Source organism: Thermobia domestica, chromosome 5 (genome assembly GCF_964235325.1).
Source record: "Thermobia domestica chromosome 5, izTheDome1.hap1.1, whole genome shotgun sequence".
NCBI lineage: Eukaryota > Metazoa > Arthropoda > Insecta > Zygentoma > Lepismatidae > Thermobia > Thermobia domestica.
In genome coordinates this window covers 266,075,723-266,101,911 of record NC_137458.1, presented here as the reverse complement: position 1 = coordinate 266,101,911, position 26,189 = coordinate 266,075,723, and the positions used below count along the sequence as shown (strand labels likewise).

Below are 26,189 nucleotides of genomic sequence, written 5' to 3'. Positions count from 1 at the left end.
AACAGTTTCTTAGCATATCAAGATGTCAATGTTGGTTAACAAGTCCATCAAAAAAATATGAACCGTAAATTTGTTTGCTGTTCATGCCAGCCCATATGATGATGTTGGGAGGGTTATTCTCAATCTTCTCATAAAAATAAGGGTTTTCCTTTGACCAGAAGACAACATTTCTTGCTCAGGAGCTTCAGTATATGATACATTCATCACTGAAAATGAATTTTTCATATTTCAGGATAGTGCCAAACATTGAAGAAGTGCGTCACATGACTTCTTCCTTCGGTTTAAATCATTGTCAGATAATTCTTGAACAAATTTCGATCAATATGGGTGTAATTTTAAGTCATGTTTCACGTGTTCGTGCAGAGTTGATCGGAGTATACCAAATTCCACGAACCGTTCCCGAGTTGACTTCATTGGTAATCTTTCCACTGACACCCCAAATTCTTTGCATTATTCCTTTCATGTTGATGGTCTACTACTTCGTGGTTTATCCTTAACATTGTCGGTAGACAACATCCCTTTTCCCAACGCAAGAGTGTTCTCTTTGGAGGGAGCTGTTGTCCGAATCGTAGTTGGAAATCCATTCGCACTTGCTCGAACATTTTCCCTGTTCTGTGCCTCTTGTAAACCCAAGTGCTTATAACGATATGTTGTTCAGTGATATAATCTGTTATATCAGCCATTGTTTATACCTGAAATAAGAAAAAAAAAATACATTGTAATTGCGTCATATATTTACAGTTTACATATTTTATACTTAAAAAGGGGTTGACGGGACTTTGTGCCCACAATATACGTAATTATAGTGTATTAATGGGGGGGGGGGGAATGAGTGTCACATGATAAAATATTGATCTTGAACTCACTTAAGCACCCGTGTTTTTAATGTTTTGAGTGAAACATTTATTATTTGGAAAATTCTTAAAGTTGAAAACAACGTATATTGTCGAAGATCAAATTACTTTTTCATAGTGTAGTTTTAAATGACTATTATTTTGTTTGGATATGTGTACATTAAGGACTTCTGTACTTATGAAGGCACTGTGACTCAGTAGTAGAAAGTTCATCTCTGGTGCGGGGATCCCTGGTTCGATCCGGGGCCATGTGAGTGTATGGTGGACGACATCGTGTCCTTTGGGTTTTCTCGGGATTCTCCCGTTTCCTCTCTCATTTCATTTCAGCAATTTCTTTCAAAAATAATTCATTTTCATTCATCATACATCTCCTTTACCCTACACGGCATAAAACGTAAAACTGAAACATTTCATTTCAATTTAACTAGCTGAACTTGCGCTTTCTACACAGCGCATTATTCACATATTAGCATGAATCTTGTTATTCCTCACAGCATTGTACATGTCCCTTTACACACACAAGTGAAAGACGTCTTGATAAAAATCGACAAAGGGTACCAAAAGGGGAGATTTTTTCGATTATTTTTTCAATATCTCCACCGTTTGCAAGATTTGAGCCTAATTCCGGTTGGAGTTTCTAATTCATGTCTGATCAGTGTTTTCTTCCTTCTTGCATTCAGTATATAATAAGAAAATATATTGCGCACACAATTATAATGTCCGTGATATATATAGTGTTCATTAGGCAAAACACTCCAAACAGTAAAGATTAATCTTAGACTGGAGAAATGGTTAGCCTTCGTTTTTCGTTATCGTTTGGCCATGAAATAAATGCTGGAAATTTATACTAACCACGTATACAAATGTGTGGTGTTGGAATGTATAACTCGTAGGATATGATGCTTTACTTTTTAAAATTTCAATACTTTCAGTGTACCCTAAAAAATACAATAAAAAATAACGACCATTTTTAAATATTCAATGAGAACTGAAAATCTACACAATATTTGCAATTAGATCAGTGTAAATTGCATCTTGCTAGAGCTTGTGGTTTCAGAGATATTGTCAAAAGAATTAGCCACAAACATATAAACAGCATTTTAATATATAGATACTCTCACAATTGAAAGTTCTAAACGTGATTAGAAGGTCACATGTATTTAAAGATATCTTTTGAATTTTATCAAATGTTGTAACTCCAGCTATTAAAATTTATCTGCTATGCTAGGACCGTCTTCACTTTCTGTTTAATACACAAAACAACTGATTTTAAGCATTTATTTAAAGTCAGTTCAGATTTTCCTTGGGGATGGGAAAATATAATAGTTCAGTAAAGTAGCACTTCTTTCTAATGCTTAATGTCGTAATAGTGATTCCATTGAGCTATATTCTTCCATCCGATTACCTGTTATTTCTCCACTCTTCAGTGACAATTATCAAACTTCTCTTCTCTAGTGTACAGGGCATTAATACGTGAAGGATGCAATTGAGATTAAAGCATAATAGCAATGCATCTTAATAAGTTTAATTGTCCTTGGTCGGAATTTCATATTATATATATGTTTTTTTTAAATTGAACATAAAAGATAGCTTAATAGAATCTTCCTGTTTTTAGTTATTGATTTTATATCTTTTTCCTGAAAGAATATCCGCGACCTTCAAAACTTTCCTGCTGGGAAAACTTTCCAACTTAGCAACTTTGCATTTAGACGTTATACCTCGTGTTTCAAATTTCAAGGTTGAATGTGACGTATTTAATTTTCCGTCCTTGACATTCGACAAGAAGCACACTTACTACCGTAATTTGATTTTGCCCTTTGATTTTCTTTATTTAATAATATTTATCACAAGTGAGTCTGTATGTCTGATAATCTGCGTTATAGGTCATGCGTTAACTTTCTTCCTTTTCAATTTTTTGTAAATAAAGTGACGGAGACGTTATGAATATTACGTATCAGCAGAATCAATACCCAAATTGAGTTAAACTTATCTACAACTGAAAATCATTTAAGATGATTTGTGTTCAGACTTTGAACTAGGGATGCTAATTTAATAGCATGTACAAGATGAATTTATTAGTAATACCGCGAAGTAGTCTTACTGAAGACAACGATTTTCGCTATCCCAATGCTGTGTGTTTAAATTGATCGTTTTGTACGATATTTTGTCAGGTATGTGAAATTGAAATAACAGTGAATCCTGTCTATGTTAGCTACCTTTGTTTCAATTAAAAAGTGGCTAACTTTGACTGATGGACAACTTACAAAAGTAAATTATTTTCTAAACTAAAGTTATTATAGAGTATAACATACGTATTTCTAATGTAGCGTATTATTTACATATTTCAATAGTGCAACTTGTACAGTACTTACCAAAGCTTCGGTATGTTTTTCTATCCTTTCCACGTATGACCATAGATGCACGTAAGATCCTCAGTTCTAGGAAACACTTGAAACTCTCTTAAGTAGCTAAAGCGAAAAGCGGTCGAGATACGTGTGTATTAATATACTTCCATACGAAGAGGGTTGAATAGCATGCAGAGGAACGCCATAGAGACTTGGGATACTATCTTTGCCTCCTGTATTTTTGACCAGTCGCTCTTAATAGTTAGGCAAGAATTTTCAAATATTTATTATCCGAATGTAATGTAGTCTTGTCTTAGAGTTTCGTTTTAATTTCTTTATTATCATAATGTGTTAGTGGACATATAATTTCCAAAATAATTTTCTTTTCATGCGTCATTTTGTAAAAGGATAATTATCAATAAACAGATAAGAACTGCACTCATGGCGACTTTGTAGTGGGGTACGTTCTCCGTTGGACCTCAAGCCTTATTGGCGTATGGCGAAGAGCATCTTGTCCTTGAAATTTTAGATTTTTTGTGTTTCGGGTCACTTTCTCATTTTCTTTTTTTAAGGTCGTTTGCTATCACTCATCATTGTTCTCCATAACCTGGAGCATAAATAGTGGATATTGAACTAGGTATGATTTCCAGAATTCATTCAACTTTTGCTCTTTTCCTTGTATAGTATAGGAAAGTTCAAATTGCCACAATATTTACAGTTTGTACTTCTGTAACTGAAATAAGCACAATATTCGGAATACAGATACATATGTATATATATGAAGTGAGATATTTAGTGTAATGTCTCATATTATGGTCTGTTAAGTAAAAGAAACAAGCGATAAATAGAAATGAATGATTATCAAAGTATTAGTGAGATGAGAACATGGGGGATCGAAAGGGAAAACCTAATCTTGCTCAACAAATTTATGTAGGAGGTAAAAGAAAACAGATGCATAGTATATTTTGTCTGTCATACTGTATATAATAGTTTATTCCTTCTTTGACTATTTGTAAAAGATATTTTGTTTTTTCTTTTCAGTAATGAGTGTCCCTGTTGTGCCTCGGTTTATTGTCCAACTAACAGACCAGAAGTTCTACAAATTGCTGCTGAACAATCGCCCAGTCGTATGGACTGTAGCTAAGCGGTGTCGATCCTCGAATGGTCTCCGTCCTATCGTTGCACTGCAGAGCAAAATTGAGAGCGGTGAGCTGATTGCAGATGAGTATCAAATCAATGTCGCTGAGAAGTTGCAGCGAGTGTATGACGATATCAAAAATTATGTTCCCCCAACGAAAGGATTTTTTCAGAAGTTGCTGGGAACATCCAGCGTAGAGAAAATTCCAAAAGGACTCTATCTTTATGGTGCTGTGGGGGGTGGAAAGACAATGTTGATGGACTTATTCTACGATTGTTGTGAAATTGATAGAAAAAGGAGAGTACACTTTAATTCATTCATGTTAGATGTTCATGCAAGAATTCATGAAGTGAAGAAGCATATTGTCAAGAATGTTCATAGTACGAAGCCACAGCCTTATGATCCAATACCACCAGTAGCTGCAACCATTACCAACGACGCATGGTTACTTTGTTTTGATGAATTTCAGGTGAGTTCTTGTACAAATGCGTACTTAGTGTAAGACTCGTTTTAAAGTGAGCTTTCTGGTAGACAAACATCGCGTGCGTGGGTTTTCTCGGGGTTTTGCCGTTTCCTTCCAGTTTCTTCATTCCACCATTTCATTCATTTCTCATCATCCGTCCCCTTGAGCCTAGCCGGCATAACAATGGGACGTAAAATTTAAAGATTTTATTTCATTTTCAAGACTCATTTTACTTTTGGTTTCCGAGTGGGATAATGCGCTCGCGTTTAGGGTGAATGTGAGTCTGAGTTTAAAGCCACACTGTCTTAGTGTACATGGCAAACTCGCTGTATGTAATGTTACGGTAGTCCGTCGGTTTACGATAGTTCCTTTACCCGAATGCCGTTTGCGGAAGTTGTCCGAGATCATTATTGGTTGGAGAGATTTGATTATTTATCCCGTTTACTTATACAAGCATTTTAAAGTCTCAATTATTTCAGAAAGAGCAGCGGCCAGATCCTAGCTCTCAATGTTAACCTTTATTGCAGCAAATAGGAAAATTTCCGTACACTGTGATTCCCCACCGAATTCTTGATTTTGATATGTGAGTTACCCTCTTTAATATAATCTATCAATTGTAATTCTCTCCATTTTCCTTCCACCACACTTCCTGTCGAAACTAATTTCTTTCTCACGTTTTAGTTATCTCCTATATTAGAAAGTAATCTATATTGATGTTCAGGTTTAATTTTCTACTTAGGCATGATACTTCTTTCATATAAGTTGATATGAATTACTGTACAGAATATTGTTTGTGATAACAATGAATTTTCCGATAGTTGACACTCTCCATTATTAAAAATGTAAAAGCTGCATTCTTGTACAGTCTTTACTGTTGCATCGCGTAATTTAAGAACTTCTGTTGACAATTAATTATAATATTTTTGTCTGTTTCTTTTAAATTCTATACTTTCTAGAGGCAAAGTTGAATTTTGTTAAATCTATCTGAGCTTATTTTAAATTTTCGTATATTGAATTATTATTTTCTACGTCTACTGTGTATATGAAGCTTCAATCCAAGGTTAGATAAAATGAAGAAACTCTCATCGTATCAAATGTCACTTCGCTGACTCACACGTCATACTACGTTCGGTAGTAGACACTTGTGCAAGGAGAAAGAAAGCTGTCTTGAATGAATATGCTAAATAAAAGAATAAGATAAGTAAAGTCACGTGAAAATATTAGAGAATTTGTTAAATGCACCTAAATTTAGTTCTTTCTTTGTTCATTGAAGGCTCTAAGCTCTTTCACGGATCAGAATATTTGATGGAAGTATTAGTTTAATTCATTAGTTTGTGCCGTTTGGAGTCAATGGATACACTTTGAGGATTGAACTAATGAGATAATGAATCACTGATATATTCTTTCTCATTGTTCGTGCGGTTATTCCCAACGTTCATGCAGTTGATGATGCCTTTACGAAGAAGAAAAAATCGGTGGCTTAAATGTATAGAAATCATCAATGAAATTTTGAAGCTGCTCATTATTTTCGAAGGATGTGCCTCGGAGTACATTCGACAGAGACCGGAAAAGATGGTAATATCTAGAAGCAACATCTGAGTAATACGCCAGATATGGAAGAACCTTCCATTGCAGTTACTGATTAATGACAGTATCATGTGTGCTACAAGTGCTGTAGCGTTGTCCATATGGATGATGATGACATGACGTTTATCCGGTCTTTTTTCTTGAAGTGCTGCATGACGTTGGAGTTGATCACAGTATACAGAAGCAATGATAGTACGATTACGGGGTAGAAGGTCACTGTAAGTAATTCCTTTCATGTCCCACCAGACACACAATAGTCCCAGTTGTTTTCTTGAAATACAAATCCTGTTGGGTCAAGATATTGCCTGTCTAGGCTGGCCCATTCCTTCCTCTGCTTAAAGTTCACGTACATGTACCATTTCTCATCTCTGGTAACAATACGTAATTGAATGGGCTGATGTTGGCGACAGGATGTGCATAAGTAAAGAACCACATATGAAAACATGCTGGGGTTTGTCTGCACTGAGTAAATGATGCACCCACGAACCCAGTTTTTAAACCTTTCTCGTAAGTTGAAGATGTTGCACAACAGTTGTTTGTTCACTGCTTATAGATCATAGGCCACAGTAGATCAAGTCATACAAATTGCCCTCATCAAAATGGAATGGGTAACCAAAACGTGGGGCATTGCTCAAGTTAAACTTTCTCCATTGTGGAACGTATCAGACCATTTCTTGGTGGTCCCTTCAGCAGTAGCGTGCTCTCCATACACTGCTCAGTTTTGTCTGGATACCTGCGGCACTAGAACCTTTGCTGAACTCGTATAGGAGAACACGAGATGCAAATAAGTGTTTCAACATGCTGTTTTTAGAAGCGCTTTTGCTCATGAATACGGTAACAGTATATCGTAATTAAAGATATGTGTTATCGCAAATAGTGAAATATGTTTATTTTTCAATGTTTATGAGGGTTTATGATTTTCGACCATCTCATATTTCACTAATAACTATGTTGTTGTAGTTCAGCGCCCATTGAAGCATCAAGGCATATAAGATAGTTTAAAGTGGAATCGACTTAATGCTTTCGAATTTTAGTGTTTTCCCTCTAGGAATCGAACGTAGGTTCACATGCATCAAAGAAGAAAAAACTCAAAACTAATTTAGTAGTAATATGTAAAGAAACCAATAGTTAAGAACCTAACTGAAACTGCAATAGCTTTTGTGTATACTTACTCGTGAGTATTCAATGAACAAAGTATAGATTACTTTCATGTTTTAGAATAGCATGGGAAAGTTTCATTTTGATTCATTAAATTTAGTTAGTAGTGTTGAACTTAATAATAATTCTTTGCAGCTATAATATATAATTTTATTTTGGTTTTACAGGTTACAGACATCGGTGATGCCATGATCCTGAAGCGACTGTTTACTGAGCTTTTTAACAATGGTGTTGTTGTTGTGGCCACAAGCAACAGACCGCCGGATGATTTGTATAAAAATGGCCTTCAGCGATCGAATTTTGTTCCTTTCATAAAGGTTCTCAAAGACCATTGCGAAGTGGTAGCTCTGGACTCTGGAATAGATTATCGATTGAAAACTCTTCCGGGCAAAGAGAAGACATACTTTGTGTAAGTGTTTGCTGACTTTCTTATGTATATTTCTTTCTTCTTTGTTTTAAGTCAGTATTTGTACACATCTAAGAGAAATACAGTGCTTAATGGTGAAACTATTGTTTCCGAACCTTGGAGAGAAGCTCACAGGACGACAGAATCGTGATCATATTCTTTGAGATTTCTTGTAATTACATTCGAATTACAAGTGTACAACAAACCTTCCGTAAATTAAATGTTGGAAACAAGATTTCTGAAGAGAATTAGTAGCTGGCCCGCAGCCAGATTAAACAGAGGAAAGAAACAAATCAATTCATGAAAGAAATTCTATAATTTCTTCCATGTTAGTTGTTGGCACCTAGTATTAATCGCATGTGGTAGAAGATTGATAAGGGTGAAAATATTATTTTGATTCGTTGTTAGATTCCAAGATATGATGAGATGTGTTTGATGATATGTTACTATCGAGGACTAGTTGTAGGAAGTAACGAGAATTAATATTTTATCAATTGACAATCACGTTAAGAAATGGAGTAATTTGTACAATAATTCGTAGAAGATTTAGAATAATAATCCTTGAGTGGGTTACAAGAATAGAGAAAATAGCTAAGTAGTTATTAAGTAGTCATTGTATGTAGACGTTAGTAACTATTAATAAGGTTAGTTGATTCAACTTAGATGCTGTATTTTGAATATTAACAGCTACGACGTACATGATTTTTCCTTCATGAATGCACCTGATAAGATGGTGTATCGATATGGATTTGATTAATACCACCCCTTTTTAATTCTAAGATTTGGTCGTGTTTGGTTCATGAAAGGTTCTATTATGTGGAAATTTTTATTCCACGTGTGAAGAACAGAAAGCAAACCTAAAGTAATACTGACGCGTATTATCACTAATAGAGAGCTCCCACAGTGCTTTTGAAGCATGTGTATTTCGACTATGAAGAACGGACATAATAATTACTTTTTACATATAATAGTTCGTAAAGAATAAGAAAAATATATACTTAAACTTATGTAGAATTCCGTCTTGCAGTGTTAAATTCCATCTACGATTTTCCAGCTTTTATGTAAGCTCCTTCTAATAAAAGGGAGGTTTACTACTAAATAGATTATAGAGTTAGAAATGGAAGGGAACTTAACCTAACACAAAATAAAGTAAATATAAAAACGAATTTTCAACAGTATTGTAAAGTATAGCCCACAATCTCCTTGGTGAAGAGTTTAGACAGAAGTTAGTAATAATTAGTCCGAACTTGCACATAGGTGAAGAGTTTAGACAGAAGTTAGTAATAATTAGTCCGAACTTGCACATAGCGAACTTTGTGTAAAATAATCACTTATGCTCATTTTATTTTGTTTGATTTGGATTGGACTAAAAATTGTCTTTCATAGGGGCGGGGGCGGGGGGCTCAAAAAAATATTCTTTCGACCTAGGCGCCAGCTCTGAAAACCAGGCGCCACAATAATATAAATCCAATTTGATACACATGTGTAAGTTTAACTTAAGGTATAAAAAGTACAAGTTTATGTTCGTTTTATCAATTAAAGGTAGTAGTGATTGAAGGTAATAAAAGAATAGTTTTACAAAGCAGAAGTATGTGCTTTCTGTGCATATGCTTATGGTTTGAGCACTGAAATACCAATTCTCAACTGTTCTGGATAGATCAAAATTCCCTATTGATGAGACATTTATGTTAACTCTGTTATTTGGCCCTGTTTCCTTATAAGCAACATCGCTTTCTATTGCGTTATACGAACGAATGATAACTTCAGTTGGCACTATTTCTTCCATACAGTACTCTGCGGATCACTTGTTTAAATAGTTATCTTCTGAACAGAGGACAGTCAAATTCAGTACTGCAGAACCGTTATTTGCAGAGTTCTGCGAAAATTTGTTGCGTTTGTGGTTTCTTGGTCAGTAAGAAGATATTTCAACAAAATACTCATGTGAATATTTCAAATTATAATTGGCCATAGTAATGACAGTGTTGCTTATTATCAACACATGACTAGCTATTTTAAACTTTGTTTTATGTCCTAATTAGGTCACAAATATGATTTCTTCGGATCTTGCAATAATCACACCACAGTTTAATACCGAAACTTTTCTATTTCATTTAATTATTATAAGTTATTTCCTTCTTTAACAGTAAATCCGAAGAACCTGCCAATGAGGAAGCAGACAGAATTTTCAAGTTCCTGTGTGCGAAAGAGAATGATGTGGTACGGCCAAGAACCTTGAACGTCAGAGGTCGAAATATGACACTGAAAAGGACTTGTGGTCAAGTGGCTGATTGTACTTTCGAAGAATTGTGCGATAGGGTAAGTACTCCTTCACTCAAATCAAACTCAGGCACGACAAACCAAATACCCAGGTTAGAATCCCGACCCTTTCACTCTTTGAATAGATTCTAATTTGCACGTACTAAAGATACTTGTGAGAGAAAAATCAATTGTTCTCTTCATTGTATAATATCTTATTTAAGCGACATAGATGTTCATGAATATAAGCACTGGGCTATCAGAGAACATCAGGAGTTGTGGTACATGCATGTGATTTGATTGATTGATTTTTTGAGTTTAACGTCCCTTTCCAGCAGCAAGGCTATATGAGACGTGGACCTACTGATTAACGTGGAATCCGCACCACATGAGCTCCCGCCGGGAATCGAACTCGGGCCTCCCACGCCAAAGGCGCGTACGCTAACCCCACAGTACGCATGTGATTTGAATGGCAGCACAAACTTCATGAGTGAAAGTATGCGGTTGGTCAGGAAGCAGACAGGGTAGCGTATTGGTTAGGACACTGGCACATTAAGCTGAAGATTTGGGTTCGATTCCCGGTATAGTCTTTACATTTCATTAATTCGCACCTATAGGTATAGTGAAAGAAAATTGAAATCGGATGTTTCCACGTATCATATAATATAATATTCGCATAGTTTTCTTCTTATATTATTTATAGTATGTATGCAACTATACTGTTTCGGATTTGTAGCTGCACATAATAAAACACTTCCGTCAAAAGTTGAATTAATTACATTTTGTACACTAAAGCTTAGTACTTTTTAAAAGTAATAGTAATAATAATCTTATATGTAAAAATGAATGTTTGTATGTTTGCCTCATATACCAATCCACATCATTGACTTGACTATCTTCTAGGTAGCTATACCGATGAGATCTAGAAGACACCGTAGTCTGTTTAGAATATTTTTATGCGACCCTAAGGGAAGTTTAAAATTTATGCCAGAAATGAAGTACGAATATCTCCGAAGCCCTTCAAATTAGGGAAATGAAACTCGGTGTATAAATTCCTAATTAAAAATAATTAAATACGTATCTGAGCGGTTTCATAAATTTCGCTTCTAACGGAGAAGGGGGAACATTTTCTGTAATATGGTTTGTATATTTGTCCCTTATACGAATCCACACAATTCAACCTTTTAACTACACAATTCAACCACGAACTAATGAATTAAACTAATATTTCCATCAAGTATTCTGATCCGTGAAAGAGCTTAAAGTCATCAATGAACAAAGAAAGAACTAAATTTAAGTGCGTTTAACAGTGACTTTACTATTCTGATTTTTTTACTTAGCATATTCGTTGAAGACAGCTTTCTTTTTCCTTACACAAATGTCTACTATCAAACCTAGTATGACGTGAGTCAACGAAGTGATGTTCGATACAACGAGAGTTTCTTCTTATTTATCTAACCTTTGAATTGAAGCTTCATATACACAGTAGGCATAGAAAATAATAACAATTCAATATGTGAAAATTTAAAATAAACTCAGACAGTGACCTTCTACCCCGTAATCGTACTATCATTGCTTCTGTATACTGTGATCAACTCCAACGTCATGCAGCACTTCAAGAAAAAAGACCGGATAAACGTCATGTCATCATCATCCATATGGACAACGCTACAGCACTTGTAGCACACATGATACTGTCATTAATCAGTAACTGCAATGGAAGGTTCTTTTATATCTGGCGTATTTCTCAGATGTTACTCCTAGATATTACCATCTTTTCCGGTCTCTGTCAAATGTACTCCGTGGCACATCCTTCGAAAATAATGAGCAGCCTCAAAATTTCATTGAGGATTTCTATACATTTAAGCCACCGAGTTTTTTTTTTTTTTTTTCCTTTCTTCGTAAAGGCATCCACCAACTGCAAGAACGTTGGGAATTACCGCACGAACAATGAGGAAGAATATATCAGTGACTCATTATCTCATTAGTTCAATCCATTCAAGTGTATCCATTGACTCCAAACGGCACAAACTAATGAATTAAACTAATACTTCAATCAAATATTCTGATCCGTGAAAGAGCTTAGAGCCTTCAATGAACAAAGAAAGAACTAAATTTAGGTGCATTTAACAAATTCTCTAATATTTTCACGTGACTTTACTTATCTTATTCTTTTATTTAGCATATTCGTTGAAGACAGCTTTCTTTCTACTTACACCAGTGTCTACTATTAAACGTAGTATGACGTGTGAGTCAGCGAAGTGATATTCGATACGATGAAAGTTTCTTCATTTTATCTAACCTTTGGATTGAAGCTTCATATACACAGTAGACGTAGAAAATAATAACAATTCAATATGCGAAAATTTAAAATAAACTCTGACAGATTTAACAAAATTCAATTTTGCCTCTACAAAATATATAATTTAAAAGAAACAAACAAAAATATTACAATTAATTGTCAACAGAAGTTCTTAAATTACATTTTGCAACAGTAAAGACTGTACAGGAATGCAGCTTTTATATTTTTGATAATGGAGAGTTTCAACCATCGGAACATTCATTGTTATCAGCAACAATATTCTGAAAATGAATTCATATCAACTCATTTCTTATATAAAAGGAGTATTATACCTAAATAGGAAATACTAAACTTTTGAAATGAGTTTTTGAATATAGTTAATATTAAAATGTATCTAAATGTGAAGAGAATAGTCATTGGACACAGATTAAATTTTTAACTATCTAATATCATTTTGAATTCATTTGTGGTTTCTTTTCTGTTTTGGTTGTTAGTTGATACGGAAAATTAATAGAAGCTTCCTTGAAGAAAGGAGAGAAAGGAAGTAATTACTGACTGGGAGTAGAATAACTTAGTACAATTTCTGAGATGTATTTGTGTCAAACAAATCTTGGTTCAATTGGATTAGGATTAGGAATTAATTTCGGGCTTTCGACGTCAATGACCCGTCACACATAAAAGAAATGACGTTCCTCGGCGATCTCACTACCCGAGGAATCGGATTTTGTAGAGAGTAAACACTGATATCCGTTGCACTGTCGGACGGCCGATTTCTGAATGAAAACTATAATACCAGATAGTGGTTCTCAACTAGGGGGATACCATGCAGTTCTACCGTAGTGGGTTAGTATCAGGAGAAATGAGGTAAAGAAAAAAGAAGTTAATCTATGCATATATGCATTGTGGACATATATTTGAAATTGAGGGTTGACCATAAAAAGGGTATGCACGCAGTATGTGAAAAAAGAATATCCAACCGTACTATTCAGTATTATCGTCCGCAGATGAAGCCCTCTCCCCCTTCCCCCGAAATGTCTTGCAAGTTATTTTGATTAGTGTGAATGGTGGTAAATTTGATATATTTTTTAACATGTTGTCATATTACAAGTAGATAACGAAATACTAACCTTGATCTCCACTTAAGCATCCGCACCAAAGATGTAAACTAGAAGGTACACATTGTGTGACGCTGACGTTCATCAACCCTTCAAGTGATATATTGGTATAATAAATTCACAGTTGCGCTGTGTCAACAAATTTTTTGTAACGACTGAAAATTTTACCATTGTAAGTCTATGAATCAATGTAGAAACAGTTACATACCGGTGATGATGACAAGGATCGTCGAAACGTTTAGTAAAAAATTAATAAAGCGACTGCGTAAGTGGAGTTAAGGTTCGTATTGCATTATTAAATATGCATCTTACCAGTCATTTAGAAATTTTAAGTTTGATATCTTCAGATTATGCATTCTTAAACATTAGATGTTTACATTTTTATATATAGTTTGCCTTCTTGATTTAATACATCTTATTTTTCAGCCTCTGGGAGCGAGCGACTACTTGACGATGTCCCAAGTGTTCCACACAATAATCATACGTGATGTTCCTCAGCTCAGTTTGAAAACTAAATCTCAAGCAAGGCGGTTTATTACACTTATAGACACCCTGTATGATAACAAGGTGAGTCCATTTGTAGTGTTGTATTACGTCAGCATATGAAAGTCAATAAACCTGTAATGCATAAAATTCTCATAATTTCACTTTTGCATATATACTCTGTTGCTCCTTAATTGAATCAGTCATTGCGAAAAGGCCATATGTCCATCCCCACCACATTTTCACTTTAATGCAAATTTGAGACGTGCGCAAAGGAACGCGCCTCCCCTGTGAAAAGACCAATTGTGTGGTGACATTATGCTACATATCCTACACTATTGCCTCAATATCATCGATGCCATTGTACACGCGAGCTTGCAATCCAAAGTTTTTTCTTTCTCCTCAACAATTTACTTTGGTGGATATATGGCCTTTTTCGAAATGTCTGATTCAATTTCAATATACCTTCATATTCATGGTCCTTTGTAATGTATGAACGTGTTGTAAGATACCGCTCAGAAATGTTTCCAAGTGTTGTTTTTAGATTTATACTCGCTTAATTCCGTTGTTATGATCATAGTTATTACTACTTATTTTCTGTTGAGGATTATGTATGCGGTTTAAGATTTAACGTGCAAAGTCATGTAGTTTTTAGTACTTAATTTGGAGGTAAATTAACAACATTTCTTATATTTACAGGTAAGGCTTGTCATTACGGCCGATGTTCCTCACCGGCAGCTGTTTCTTACGAAAGCTCCCGACGAACAAATATTTGATGAGCACAGAGCACTCATGGATGATTTGGGAATTTCAGTTGGATCGGTATGTACAAGTAATTTTTTCAGTGTATCAAAGAAAAGCATTCTTTGTGTTTAGTTTGATCTCTGTTTGCATTTCAGAATATTTACATTCATTCTGAACCTAGAATGTATGTTATTAGCTAAAATACCGCTAAAAGCTGACATCATTATATCAAATACTACTAAACAGGAATTTACTTTGAAAAAGCTTTTTGACTAGAGATGGCATCTTGACTAAGTTCTCCTCACCCATGTATCATCATTAATTTTTCATAATAATAATTAATGTGATAAGTTTGATAAAAGCCCTGTTCCATAATGCTTACTCTTACAGTAGTGATTTCAAAACACTGTCCCCAGTGGGGACTTCCAATATATGCTTGATGAAGAGGAAATGTGGCACACATTAAATGTAACCAGGTAGGGAGGGGAGTTTTTTCCAGGGCCACGCTCTGAATTATCACTGCTTACTTGGAATCAAAATATTGGGTAACTACAGCTATACTTCAAGATTCTCAAGGCACATTTTGTTCTATATATCAGTGGTGGATTGATATAATTACTTTCAATTATATAGTGGTGATTGCGTATATATATATATATATATATATATATATATATATATATATAGATAGATAGATATATATATATAGATAGATAGATAGATAGATGGATAGTGGATAGATAAAATATAATATTCTTTAATTCAATACATACCATAGTTCTCACATTCTTCGCTGTTAATTGAAATGGGGTAAGGATAAGTGTTATAAACATCTAGCAACGCCACTGCTTTTTTTTAAGAAAAAAAGAAAGAAAGAAAAACTTTGAAATGAAAATGAAATGAAATCTGAGTTTTACGTCCCACGGTTATGCCGGTTAGGCTAAAGGAGACGGTGATGATGAGTAATGAATGAAATGGTGGAATGAAGAAAGTGGGAGGAAACGGGAGAACCCCGAGAAAACCCACGTACACGGTGTTTGTCCACCACAAAGTTCACTTGGCGGGGGCTGGGATCGAACCCGGGACCCCAAGCACCAGAGGTGAACGCTCTACCACTGACCCACCGCGGCACCAAGAAAAAATTTAAAATTTTTAGCATTTTCAGCAAACGTCTTTGGAAAATATAGCAATTAGAACGTATATCTAGAAATTCTTGGGCCTGTGAAACGAAATTTCTCAGGGATCTAATCTAAGGGCTAATTGTGTACTTTTTATATTGTAATTATGTTTCCAGTATTTGCTGATAATTCATTTTCTATTTCCGCTTCGGTATTTCTTTGTTCCAATTATATACAGAGGCGAATAGACTTCCATATAAACGAAATGCAAAGAGCATGGATCTGCGCAGGCGCAGCGCAGAAACATGAAAGTTGAGTGTTCGTCGAAGCCTAATGGTTTCGAAAGTGAGTCAATTCTGGGAAGGCTACGTTGTAGCACTTTCTGATATACACACTTCAGTTGTTCCAGCTTCGTCAAACAGCACCACCAATACAGATTTTCTGTTGGACGGTCCACTATGAATGTCATAGTGCGACGAAATGCAACGCAGCCGTCCCCCGACTAAGCCACTTCTGAAATGAGCGACAGTGAACCTGCACTAGCGATGTTGCACGGAATTAAGACTTTGACGATGTCGGAGAATCCATCAATATACCTTGCTTGGTCACACATTTTCATATGTCCCAACAACGATGATGTTTACAAAAAGTTATGGCTTAAGGCTAATGTTCTTGTGCTGAAAGCCAGAGATATTTTACAACAGGAAATCGAGCTGCAGGAATTGTATGAGTGCCACTTGGCAAGATATCAGTGGAAGTTTGTAATTACATTAGCGAGGCATTGATATATTTGGCCGAGTGTATAAAGATCCGAGCAATTCGAAGTGTACGAAGCTTTAATGCTCAAAGACGAAACAATTTCGTTCTTCAATACAGTGAAAGTTATCCAAACGCTTTTATGTTTGTGGCTGAATTTTGTTACTGGGAAAATTAAATCTACGTGCGTTGCCAACCAATACTGCTATTAACAGGAATATGTTTTGACAGGTATTTACAACAACGAAATCCGCACACTGTTTTAAGCAAACAGCAACCGAGTGGAGCGTCATCAGAAGAAGGCGTCCAGGGAAATGTAGGATAGGGATTCGTTTAATCCCGTACAGTGACATCTCAGCGAAGAGTCCTGATTTGAGTTCAGTAGATACTGTGTCTTTGGATTTCCGAAAAACCGCCTTTTTTAAGAAGGCACAGAAATGTGCACAATTTACGGTCTCTGGAGTGGAATAAAATATTGATTTTAGCGTCCCTTTCAGCAGCGAGGCTCTATGAGACATGGGCCTACTGCTTAACGTGAGATCCGAATCACGTGAGCTTCCGCCGGGAATTGAAACTGGATTGTTCGCTATCCACACAGCCACAAGGGAGCTCGCAAAGAGGTCTTCTCCAATCGAAAGTGCGCTTCGGACAATCGTAAAGAATGCTGGTAGTTACATAAAACTCAGCTGGTAGTGGAAGGCCGGACTGTCATAGGCGAGTGAACACTTCAAAGTCGTCTATATGGAGGTCTTATCAGCCTTGCCATTATATGTTTATTATTGTATTTCCGTTTATGACTGAATTTAATATTCTTCAAATAGTTTCTTCAATATATTCATATTGTGCAACTATTGCTTACTTTCTATATTGTGTCTTTTGCAGGAGAGCGCATCCGCCAATCTCTTTACCGGCTCGGAAGAAATCTTCGCCTTTGACCGAACTGTATCCCGGTTGTCCGAAATGCAAACGAAAGAATATTGGGAACAATGGGATAAACAGAATGAACCAGCGCATCTTCATGCAGTTGCGCAATAGTTCTGTGCAGCGGCGTATGTTGCACAATTTGTATAGTATTGTATAGTGCTTGTATAGAACCCTGTAAATATTAAATTATTTTTAAACACAAAGAATCAACTTTAAGTTATATGTTGTCATTTTTTAAAAATAATTTTTGTAGATTTTGTTGTAGTATTTTTACATTGTAACATACCGTATTGTGTGTGTACTTGAAGTATTTCCAGCAACTCAAAGGTACTCAATCAACAACAATTTTCATTTTCTCGTAATTTTGGTGATACTCCTTTTATTAAAATAATAATAATAATAATAATAATAATAATAATAATAATCATGCATATCTGTATCTGCTTATTAACACAGTGTATAGCATAGTAGCATATGCTTTTAATATTGAATTAAGAATCGTGGTAAGAAACAAAAATCTACAGCCGTTCATATTTGTAATTATACTGATAATTTCTATACGTAGTTCATGCGTTAATGCCCAATATAATTTATTTTTATTATTATTACTATTAGAAAGCACCAGAGACGTTAGTGTATACTTTAATGTTCAACATAATTTTTTCGGTTATTTTAGGAAAGTTAAACATACTGTTTGTTGTTCAAATTTTAAATGTAACTCGCCTTAGAAGAAAATATTCTGTGATGATATCTGAGTGCTTTCTTGCCTAAACAAAGAAACAAACAAGAAACTGTACTAAATACCGTGACACTTGTTTGATTGATCACTATTGGCTCTGTAAACTGTCTAACTTTACAAGTGGCCAGGCTAACAATCATATATAAAAAGTTTAGAGAAGAAAGGCGAAATGATTTTCTTTAAAGTTAAAAAAAATCAGATTTGAATTTCGTAACCTGGTATATTGCTCAAATAAGTAACATGTTATATCAATGTTAAAATGCGTCCTGTCAGTTCCAGATGTATTTTGAACAGAAAAGAAAACTATGATTTCAAAATTTAAAATTGTTCTTTTAGCGGAGTGGGGAAAAGTGGGATCGCCTTTCTTCTCTGGACTCGAGCTTCGTAGTTTTACAATAGAACAGCCAACGTGGAACAAGTAGCAAAATTACAGCAGTAGTCAACATAAAATATTTTAGTGCCAATATTAATACTAAAATATGAAGTTTTAATTGACTTGAGAAGCATTTATTATACATGCATTTCTTGTAAGAGTTGTTATGTTACAAAAGCGAGAATTCAGTTGTTTTAACACAATATGTCAAGATGAAATAACCAGACAGATTATTACTGAGATTATAAATATCTGGCTTTGTGCATTACTTAATTATGGTTAATAGTTAACTGCACTCTGCAATGTATTTGATCGAATATTATTGATAATTATTCTTTTTCTCTAAGAGTTACGAGTGATACTATGGAAACCTATTTTTCGAACTTCTATACATGTCGTAATGTACGAAAACTGTAAATATGTGTAACTGTAATATACTGAGAAAAAAAAATGAATAATTGTAAATACTGTCATTTAAGAAAGAAAAAAAGTACTATTTTGAAACCGGACATATACAACAATAATGTGTCTCAATTGAGCATATTATTACTCTGAACTTGCTTGAATTTCACTTGTTTTATGTAAAGAAAAAAATTACGGGTGCAGTGTTATGGTGGTACTCACTTTTCATTTACATTTTCCATTATTGTGTAGTCTTTATGTAGTTTTAATTTACTTTCAGAAAGCATTCAAGTCTTCTTTCGTATCCTATGCATTTTCGAGGTCTTTTTCCTTTCTTCATGTGGTTTCTGAACAGGAGCCGATGCACCACTTGTTGATGGTTGAGGTTCTTGTTCTTTCTTGAATGTCCTTGTGCAGGTTGTGTACTACCTCTTCAAGATCCCGCTTTTATCATACGAGCCCGTGCAGCAAACCTTTGTCTTCTGTTTTTCTCCCAGTTCATGAAAACAGTAAAGTCTTTCGTAAGCAAATAATCAAATTACAATCTACTCGTTCGGATATATAGATAACTAAAAACAGACATGCACCTGCATGTCTTCATCTAGCCTCCTGGGCTCCGCTCTCATTTGTCTGGTCTAAGGCTAACAGCTAACATCAGGTATCTTATGCATTTTTCGAGTTCTTTTCTTTCGTTTTCCTTAATACTTTTAATGCTCAGGATAAACCACTGTAACTCAAAAGTTTGGTGCTTTCAGTGTGTATGTCTGTAGATAACCTTAAATTATCAAAACAATTTATACCTTTTTTTCTTTCAATACAAATCTTCCTAATCGTGCAGTATTCCTGATTTTTATTCCTTTCTCCTAGGCTTAATTCCATTTAAACAATCCACAATCTATACTTTAGTGTTGTGTCCATTTTTCTTTGATTTTGTCTGTGGGCTCTGTTGAGTACTGTTTTAAGAAGTACTTTATTAAGTTTATTTCTGATCATCTTGTGAGACCACTTTTCGAAAGTTTGTCATGTTTTATAGTTTCAGAAATTTGACATTTGTCCAGTGTATTGAGAATGTTGAAATGAAAAAAAAAAAAAAAAAAAAAAAAAAATCACAGGTTCGAGTGTTACGTTGCATCTGATTTCATAAATTGCTAGTAGGAGTTCGAGGCGAGCTTTTATTTTCAAATTTGAACGGGTATTCCTTCATTGTAAACTTTACTTGTACTGCACAATATTGAGATACAAATTAAAAGACTGCAGAATAAATTGTTATATTATGGATATTGTGAAATTTGAATGATAATTACATTTATGGTATTACATATGTAAAAATGATGTTGATATGTTTCAGAATGAACATGAAGTTATATTCTTAATGAACATGAACATGATTGTGACTTATGAAATTTTTATTGTGTATGGTTTAGACATAGTATACACAAATATATTCTTATTATGCATTAAATATATAGAATGTCCGAAAAAGCCTCGTTGTTAAACCAGATCATAATACATAGGGATCTACTTAAATTAAGAGGTAACGAATTCCACTGTAGAGAGCCAAATATTACAACGATAGGATAATTCATATTGTCAGTCTGATTACACGTGACTCATTTTGTAATCTATAGATTTTCATGGATTGGAAAGCCAGGGAGTTTAGTTTTATAAAAGGCTTATCTTGCCGGTAATCTTCGTGGATTTCATCAAATGAACAAGGTCCAAATAGGCTTCTAGAGATAGCATCATTCATTACTGGATTGTTGAAAGTGATCATGCTGCTTCTGATGTATGTAGTAGCTTTGGCGTAATGATTTTTTTTCTTTTATGAAATGTGTCCTCTCTGTATGAATTTATACCGATGTTAATGATAAATATTTGCAACAAGAAAGCAAATATGTTTGAAAACTTGCATTAATCTATCATAACAAAAATATCGAAATTATTAAATTATCAAAATGAATTGACAACTGAGTAGAAGATATGTATTCAAGTTCACCCTGTTTCTATAAAGAATTTCTGTGTCCTTATCTTGAACATGGTATTGAAATGTCATGAAAAATGTTAAGCCAAAGTGAGATATTTAAAATGCAATATTTGTCCGCAACAATAAATTACTATTTTCAAATAAATGTTCTGTATATTTTATTTACATATAACACAGTGAATGCATTTTTCACAACACTATTCTTATCACAAATGTTGTAAAGTAAGTACCGGATAATTCATTACTTCAGCTTCTGTAAACAGGCAAAAAGTAAGCTTTTACATACTTATCTAAAGAGCTTTTCCCCAGCTAAACTAGATTTTTCATATTTAAAAAGAGAAAAATATTCGACTAGACTGAGAATCACTCAGGTATCCGGCTTACCATGTCGATACACTGACTACTTCTTTACCTAATGCCTTCCTAACTAACTAAAACTTCACTCTTGAGATGGGTGATTAAACCATAAAGCTGACAGGTGAAGTAGTGGTTAGTTCACCAGCATCAGTGGCATAGGAAATCTACCCCCTCCCCCCAAAAAAAGGATTCCGGCAATGTATTTTGATTGTAATTTTTTTCTCAAAAAATCAGCAATTGCCTTCCATGTACTCCATTTCAAAACCAAATATGTCATTAAACAGTTCCTAGACTAGCTATGTTCGTCAACGCCGTCTTTATTCTTTAAAAATGTTTGCATTTTGGGGGTTTATGGAAATCGAGTTTTCCAGGAATCCCTGCTCTTCAAAGGGAAGAAACGAAAGAGGATGAGGACCTTGTATACATATTGTGACCTTGAAGTTATTGTTCTACTGTTTGACATAGCAATGACCACATCTTCTTCGACTCAAAGCATTTCCAGACTGAACCAGGCAGGCAGAAAAGAATCAGTTTCTTTCTGGTCATAAAAGTTGGTTGCGGAAAAAAAAAAATACTTAGCTGAAAGATTGATAGGGAACAGACATATTTGAAATAACAGAACACGTGACCTGTCATCGCCTATTTTGTATCATTCACCGTCGTTCCCAATAGGATTAACTACAATAGGAACCTCCCGCAATTGGTATCAAAGAAAGCGGCGGTCATTGGATTTCGATAAATGCTCAAACCCACAAGGAAAAGAAAAAAAAAATGGAGGGGTTAAACTAAAGATTTTCCTTTGCTGTTTTGGTTTCATTTAGATGAAAAATATTTTAGGAAAAATTGTTAACAGGAGAGCGTGGAAAACAGTAGTAAAGACTTGTAGCGTGTGACTCTCATACAGCAGTCTCTGATGTTTGATCAATTAGAGCAATTCAGAATATTTGCTTGAGTTAGACGTGTTCAATTTGTCGTAATAAGAACTTTACAATCGCAAAATGTTTCACAAAATTAGTTAAAGCGGAAAAAAGACAATTATGTTAATTTTGGTGACGAAAATGTGTAAACAAAGAAACCAAAATCAACAGAGAAAAATCTAAACAAGATATTAATTCAGAGAAAGACTCGAGAAACGTGTTAGAAAAATTGCTAGAACGAAGAAACGACAGTGGCGGTGTTAATTTTGACGAAGAAAATATGCAAAACAGCAATCGAGAAACAACGAAGAAATATCTAAAAAAGCCAGTACTTCAGAGAAAGATGTGAGTATTATTATTATTATTATTATAACTAAACTTTCTGGCGCAACAAACGCATATATATTCTAACTATTCATAAAACTACATGAACTGACATAAATTAGGGTACTTCTGGTTGACGTGGAAAGGTTAAATTTGGCATGATTTTAGCTTTCCAGGACTAACCTACAGGAAATTTACCAAAAGTGAATGTTTTTATTTTATTAAGGGACTAAAGGGGGATGAAGAAATTTCCATGTTATTTAAATAGGTGTTTTCTTGGGATACAAAATCTTATATTTTAGATAGGTGAAATACAAAAAGAAACTTGAAATTTTACTTGAATTGTGAGTTCATGAAGTGTGAGGCCGTAGGACGAGCAAAGGAGGGGGTGTGGGGGCGAAACCTCAGGTGGGCAAATTCAGGAAATATGAAGAACAAATGCCCGAAATTCACTATTGATGCAAAGGCTGATACATAAAGAGATGCGAGGCCGTAGGTCAAGCAATTGCGGTAGTCTGGGGGACGAAGCCCCCAGCTACCCAAATCTATATATATAAAAGAGAACGCACAAATCCTTTGTGAACTCATCACGCTAATACGGCTGAACCAATTTCTTTCATTTTTGGGGGGTTATTAGGATTTGGACCCTAGATGGTTTTTATCATATCACTTTAATTTTTAATTACCAGTGTCTTGAGATAATTGACCATTCAAGTGTCCATACGTACAAATCCTTTGTTATTAGTTCATCATAGGTAAAAATAAACGTATTTATATGCAACCCGCATGACCATGTGACTCGGCGGGTTAACATAAATGACAGGCGCTATAATTTTAACATTTACTGCAATTTGAAAGCGAAAAAGTAAAAATTATCTAAGTAACAAAGTTTATTGCGTTCCGGGGTGACCGCAGCGAAGCGGGGTGAACGCTGCTAGTACATATTATAAAATCGAAAGTGACTATGTTTGTGATTCTTAATCTCTTGAATCACCCAACCGATCTCAATCAAATTTTCGACATTGATGAGGTTCGGTCCTGGGATGGTTTTTATTATATCATTTTGACAGCGCAACTTAGGAGGGGGGAAGAGGGAGATACATTTAAAAATGTTCGAAAATCACCAATATCAATGTCGAATCCATAGTTTTTGGGGTTGCTGAGTTGAACAGTGATACTTCCGATCCCGTTTACATCCAAATTCCGCTCCGGGACTTGGGAGAGGGAGGTGAGAAACAAAAATGATTAAAAAATTACCAATATTAGTATCGAATCCATAGTTTTCGGGGTCTGAGATAAACAGTGACATTTCCGATCCCATCTAAATCCAAATTCATCCCGCAACTTGGGGAGGAGGAGGAAGGAGATATATAAAAATGAACGAAAATGACCAATCCATGGTTTTCGGAGTCGGTGAGATGAACAGTGACACTTCAAATGCCGTGCCCGCAACATGGAAGTAGGGATAGGGGACATATATATATATAACCGAATTCATAGTTTTCAGGATTGCTGTGATGAACAGTGACAGCTCCGATGCCGATTAAATCCAAATTCAGCCTCATAATATGGGGGAGGAGGAATGAGGAGACATGAAAATGACTAATATCAGAGAACCTTTTTAGTAATAGTAAAAAATGACTGCTAACGAAAGATATTACTATTTTTTCTTAATTTAACCTAGCAAAGCGAATAATTTATGCTTATATATATAAATAAAGTACGGGACAAAAATAAACGACCACAATAACCGTTAAAATTAATGACGATTTTGGTCGTTTATTGTCCCGTACTTTATGTGTGTGTGTGTTTGTGTGTGTGTGTGCGGATGGGTGGGTGTGTGAGTGCATGTATCAACACTAAGGCCCCTCCCAAACAAAAATCCTGGTTACGCTACTGACCAGCATAGTATGTTATGTTGGAGACCTACGTTCGATTCAAGATCGAGCTAATTGAATATTTTCGCTCTTCAAATTCCATTACATTTTTATAATTATTTTGGTAAGTATGTGCTTGTTATATGAAATCTGTTTCCGTTTCCATTTTCGTTCATCTAATTTTTCTAAGAAATAGTCAATCACAAGGATAATATGTCGTCTTTGATACTGCAATATACCGTATGTAAGAAGAAAAAAAAAAGCAATCAAATTAGCCGGCAATAATTTATCCTGAAGACGTCACACCGATAACAGAAAGATAATTTTCACACTGGCAATACGCCCAATGTCAAGGGACTTCAAGTTTATAGAAACTTTTTTTTTTCTCCTAAGAACATGACATACGATATACTACAATATCAATGACAATATGTCATAAATTATCGACAAAACTTATCCGACCGTGACCAAACTTGGCATCGAAGTTGGCCTTGGATTGCGTAGTACGGAAGTGAAATATCTTTTTTGTTCAGAGGTTTGGTTCCCGTTTCGGACCATCAAAATTGGGAAAGTTTTTTTGTTTTTTTAAAAAAGAAATTCTATTAAGAAAAAAATAGTTTTAAAATAAACCTGTTAAACGTTAAAAAACGTTGTATGTGCTTACAATAAAAGTTGCCTAAAGGGTGTACTTATGAGAACTAAGTTTTCTCCCCCACCCCCTCCCGAAGCCCTCGACTTGCTATACTCGCTTTAGGCTGGAAAATTACTTATTGTAAAGAATTAGAACTTTTAAATTAAAGTTTTCTTTTGGTCTCACCAAATCTAAGTATGGTTGCGCCCCTTGCCCTAATGAACATTAAAGTACTAAGTGGCCACAGTGGCTCAGGTGAGCGGGGACCCTGGTTCAATCCCAGCCCTCGGTATGTGTGCTTCGTGGTGGACAAACACCGTGTACATGTTTTTGTCTCGGGGTTCTTCCATCTTCCTTAGCCTCTGTGTGCATAATCGTAGAACCTTAAAGTTTAAAAAAGTACGTTAATGTTCAGTATCAACACTATCCATTTTCAAATAATTAAATTGAAAACAATACAGATTAAATTGCAATTAAGCCGTCACAACAGATTTAAATCTTTAACTTCCATGCATGCTAGCGCAATCCATTGGCGTCAAACAAATAGCGGCACCTCTATTAGCATTACTGTTATGTTAACTATTAGGAATTAGCGCTACTTACAGACAGATACGTTTTATAATGATTCGCCAGCTTCCATTTGGAGTTGTTTTTCAATACCAATTCACGGATTTTACTAACAAGTAAAGATTTATTTTCTAAACTGATGTGAAGTTTCACTAGCATTAAATACATTTGCGTAAGTTATGGTAGACAGACACAAATATACTACAAATGAATGTTGACTCTATTAATAGAGAAGCTTCTTTCAATTAGAATTAAAATTGAAAAATGAATACCCCTTGTAAATCAATTGAAAGGGGAAAAAGGCCTAAGTTGGACTATCTCTAAGTTTATGAAAACAGAAATCCATGAGTACAGCTGAAGGATATTAGA

The 26,189-nt window shown here is 34.9% G+C and overlaps 1 protein-coding gene across 4 annotated transcripts in view; it reads left to right on the top strand.

Moving 5' to 3' along the window:
• Nucleotides 1-21,292, top strand: part of LOC145686579 (putative ATPase N2B) — an 84,564-nt gene extending 63,272 nt beyond the window's left edge. For 3 of the 4 annotated variants that reach the window (XM_081760019.1, XM_081760016.1, XM_081760017.1), the window contains exons 2-7: nucleotides 4,241-4,806; nucleotides 7,713-7,954; nucleotides 10,096-10,267; nucleotides 14,051-14,191; nucleotides 14,807-14,929; nucleotides 17,608-21,292. In XM_081760019.1, coding sequence (XP_081616145.1) covers nucleotides 4,243-4,806; nucleotides 7,713-7,954; nucleotides 10,096-10,267; nucleotides 14,051-14,191; nucleotides 14,807-14,929; nucleotides 17,608-17,760 — 1,395 coding nt within the window. In that variant the 5' untranslated portion in view covers nucleotides 4,241-4,242 and the 3' untranslated portion in view covers nucleotides 17,761-21,292. Of the gene's footprint in view, nucleotides 1-2,888; nucleotides 3,026-4,240; nucleotides 4,807-7,712; nucleotides 7,955-10,095; nucleotides 10,268-14,050; nucleotides 14,192-14,806; nucleotides 14,930-17,607 lie in introns of those variants that run through there. The other variant, XM_081760018.1, reaches the window with a different exon arrangement.
• Nucleotides 21,293-26,189: the final 4,897 nt, after the last annotated feature.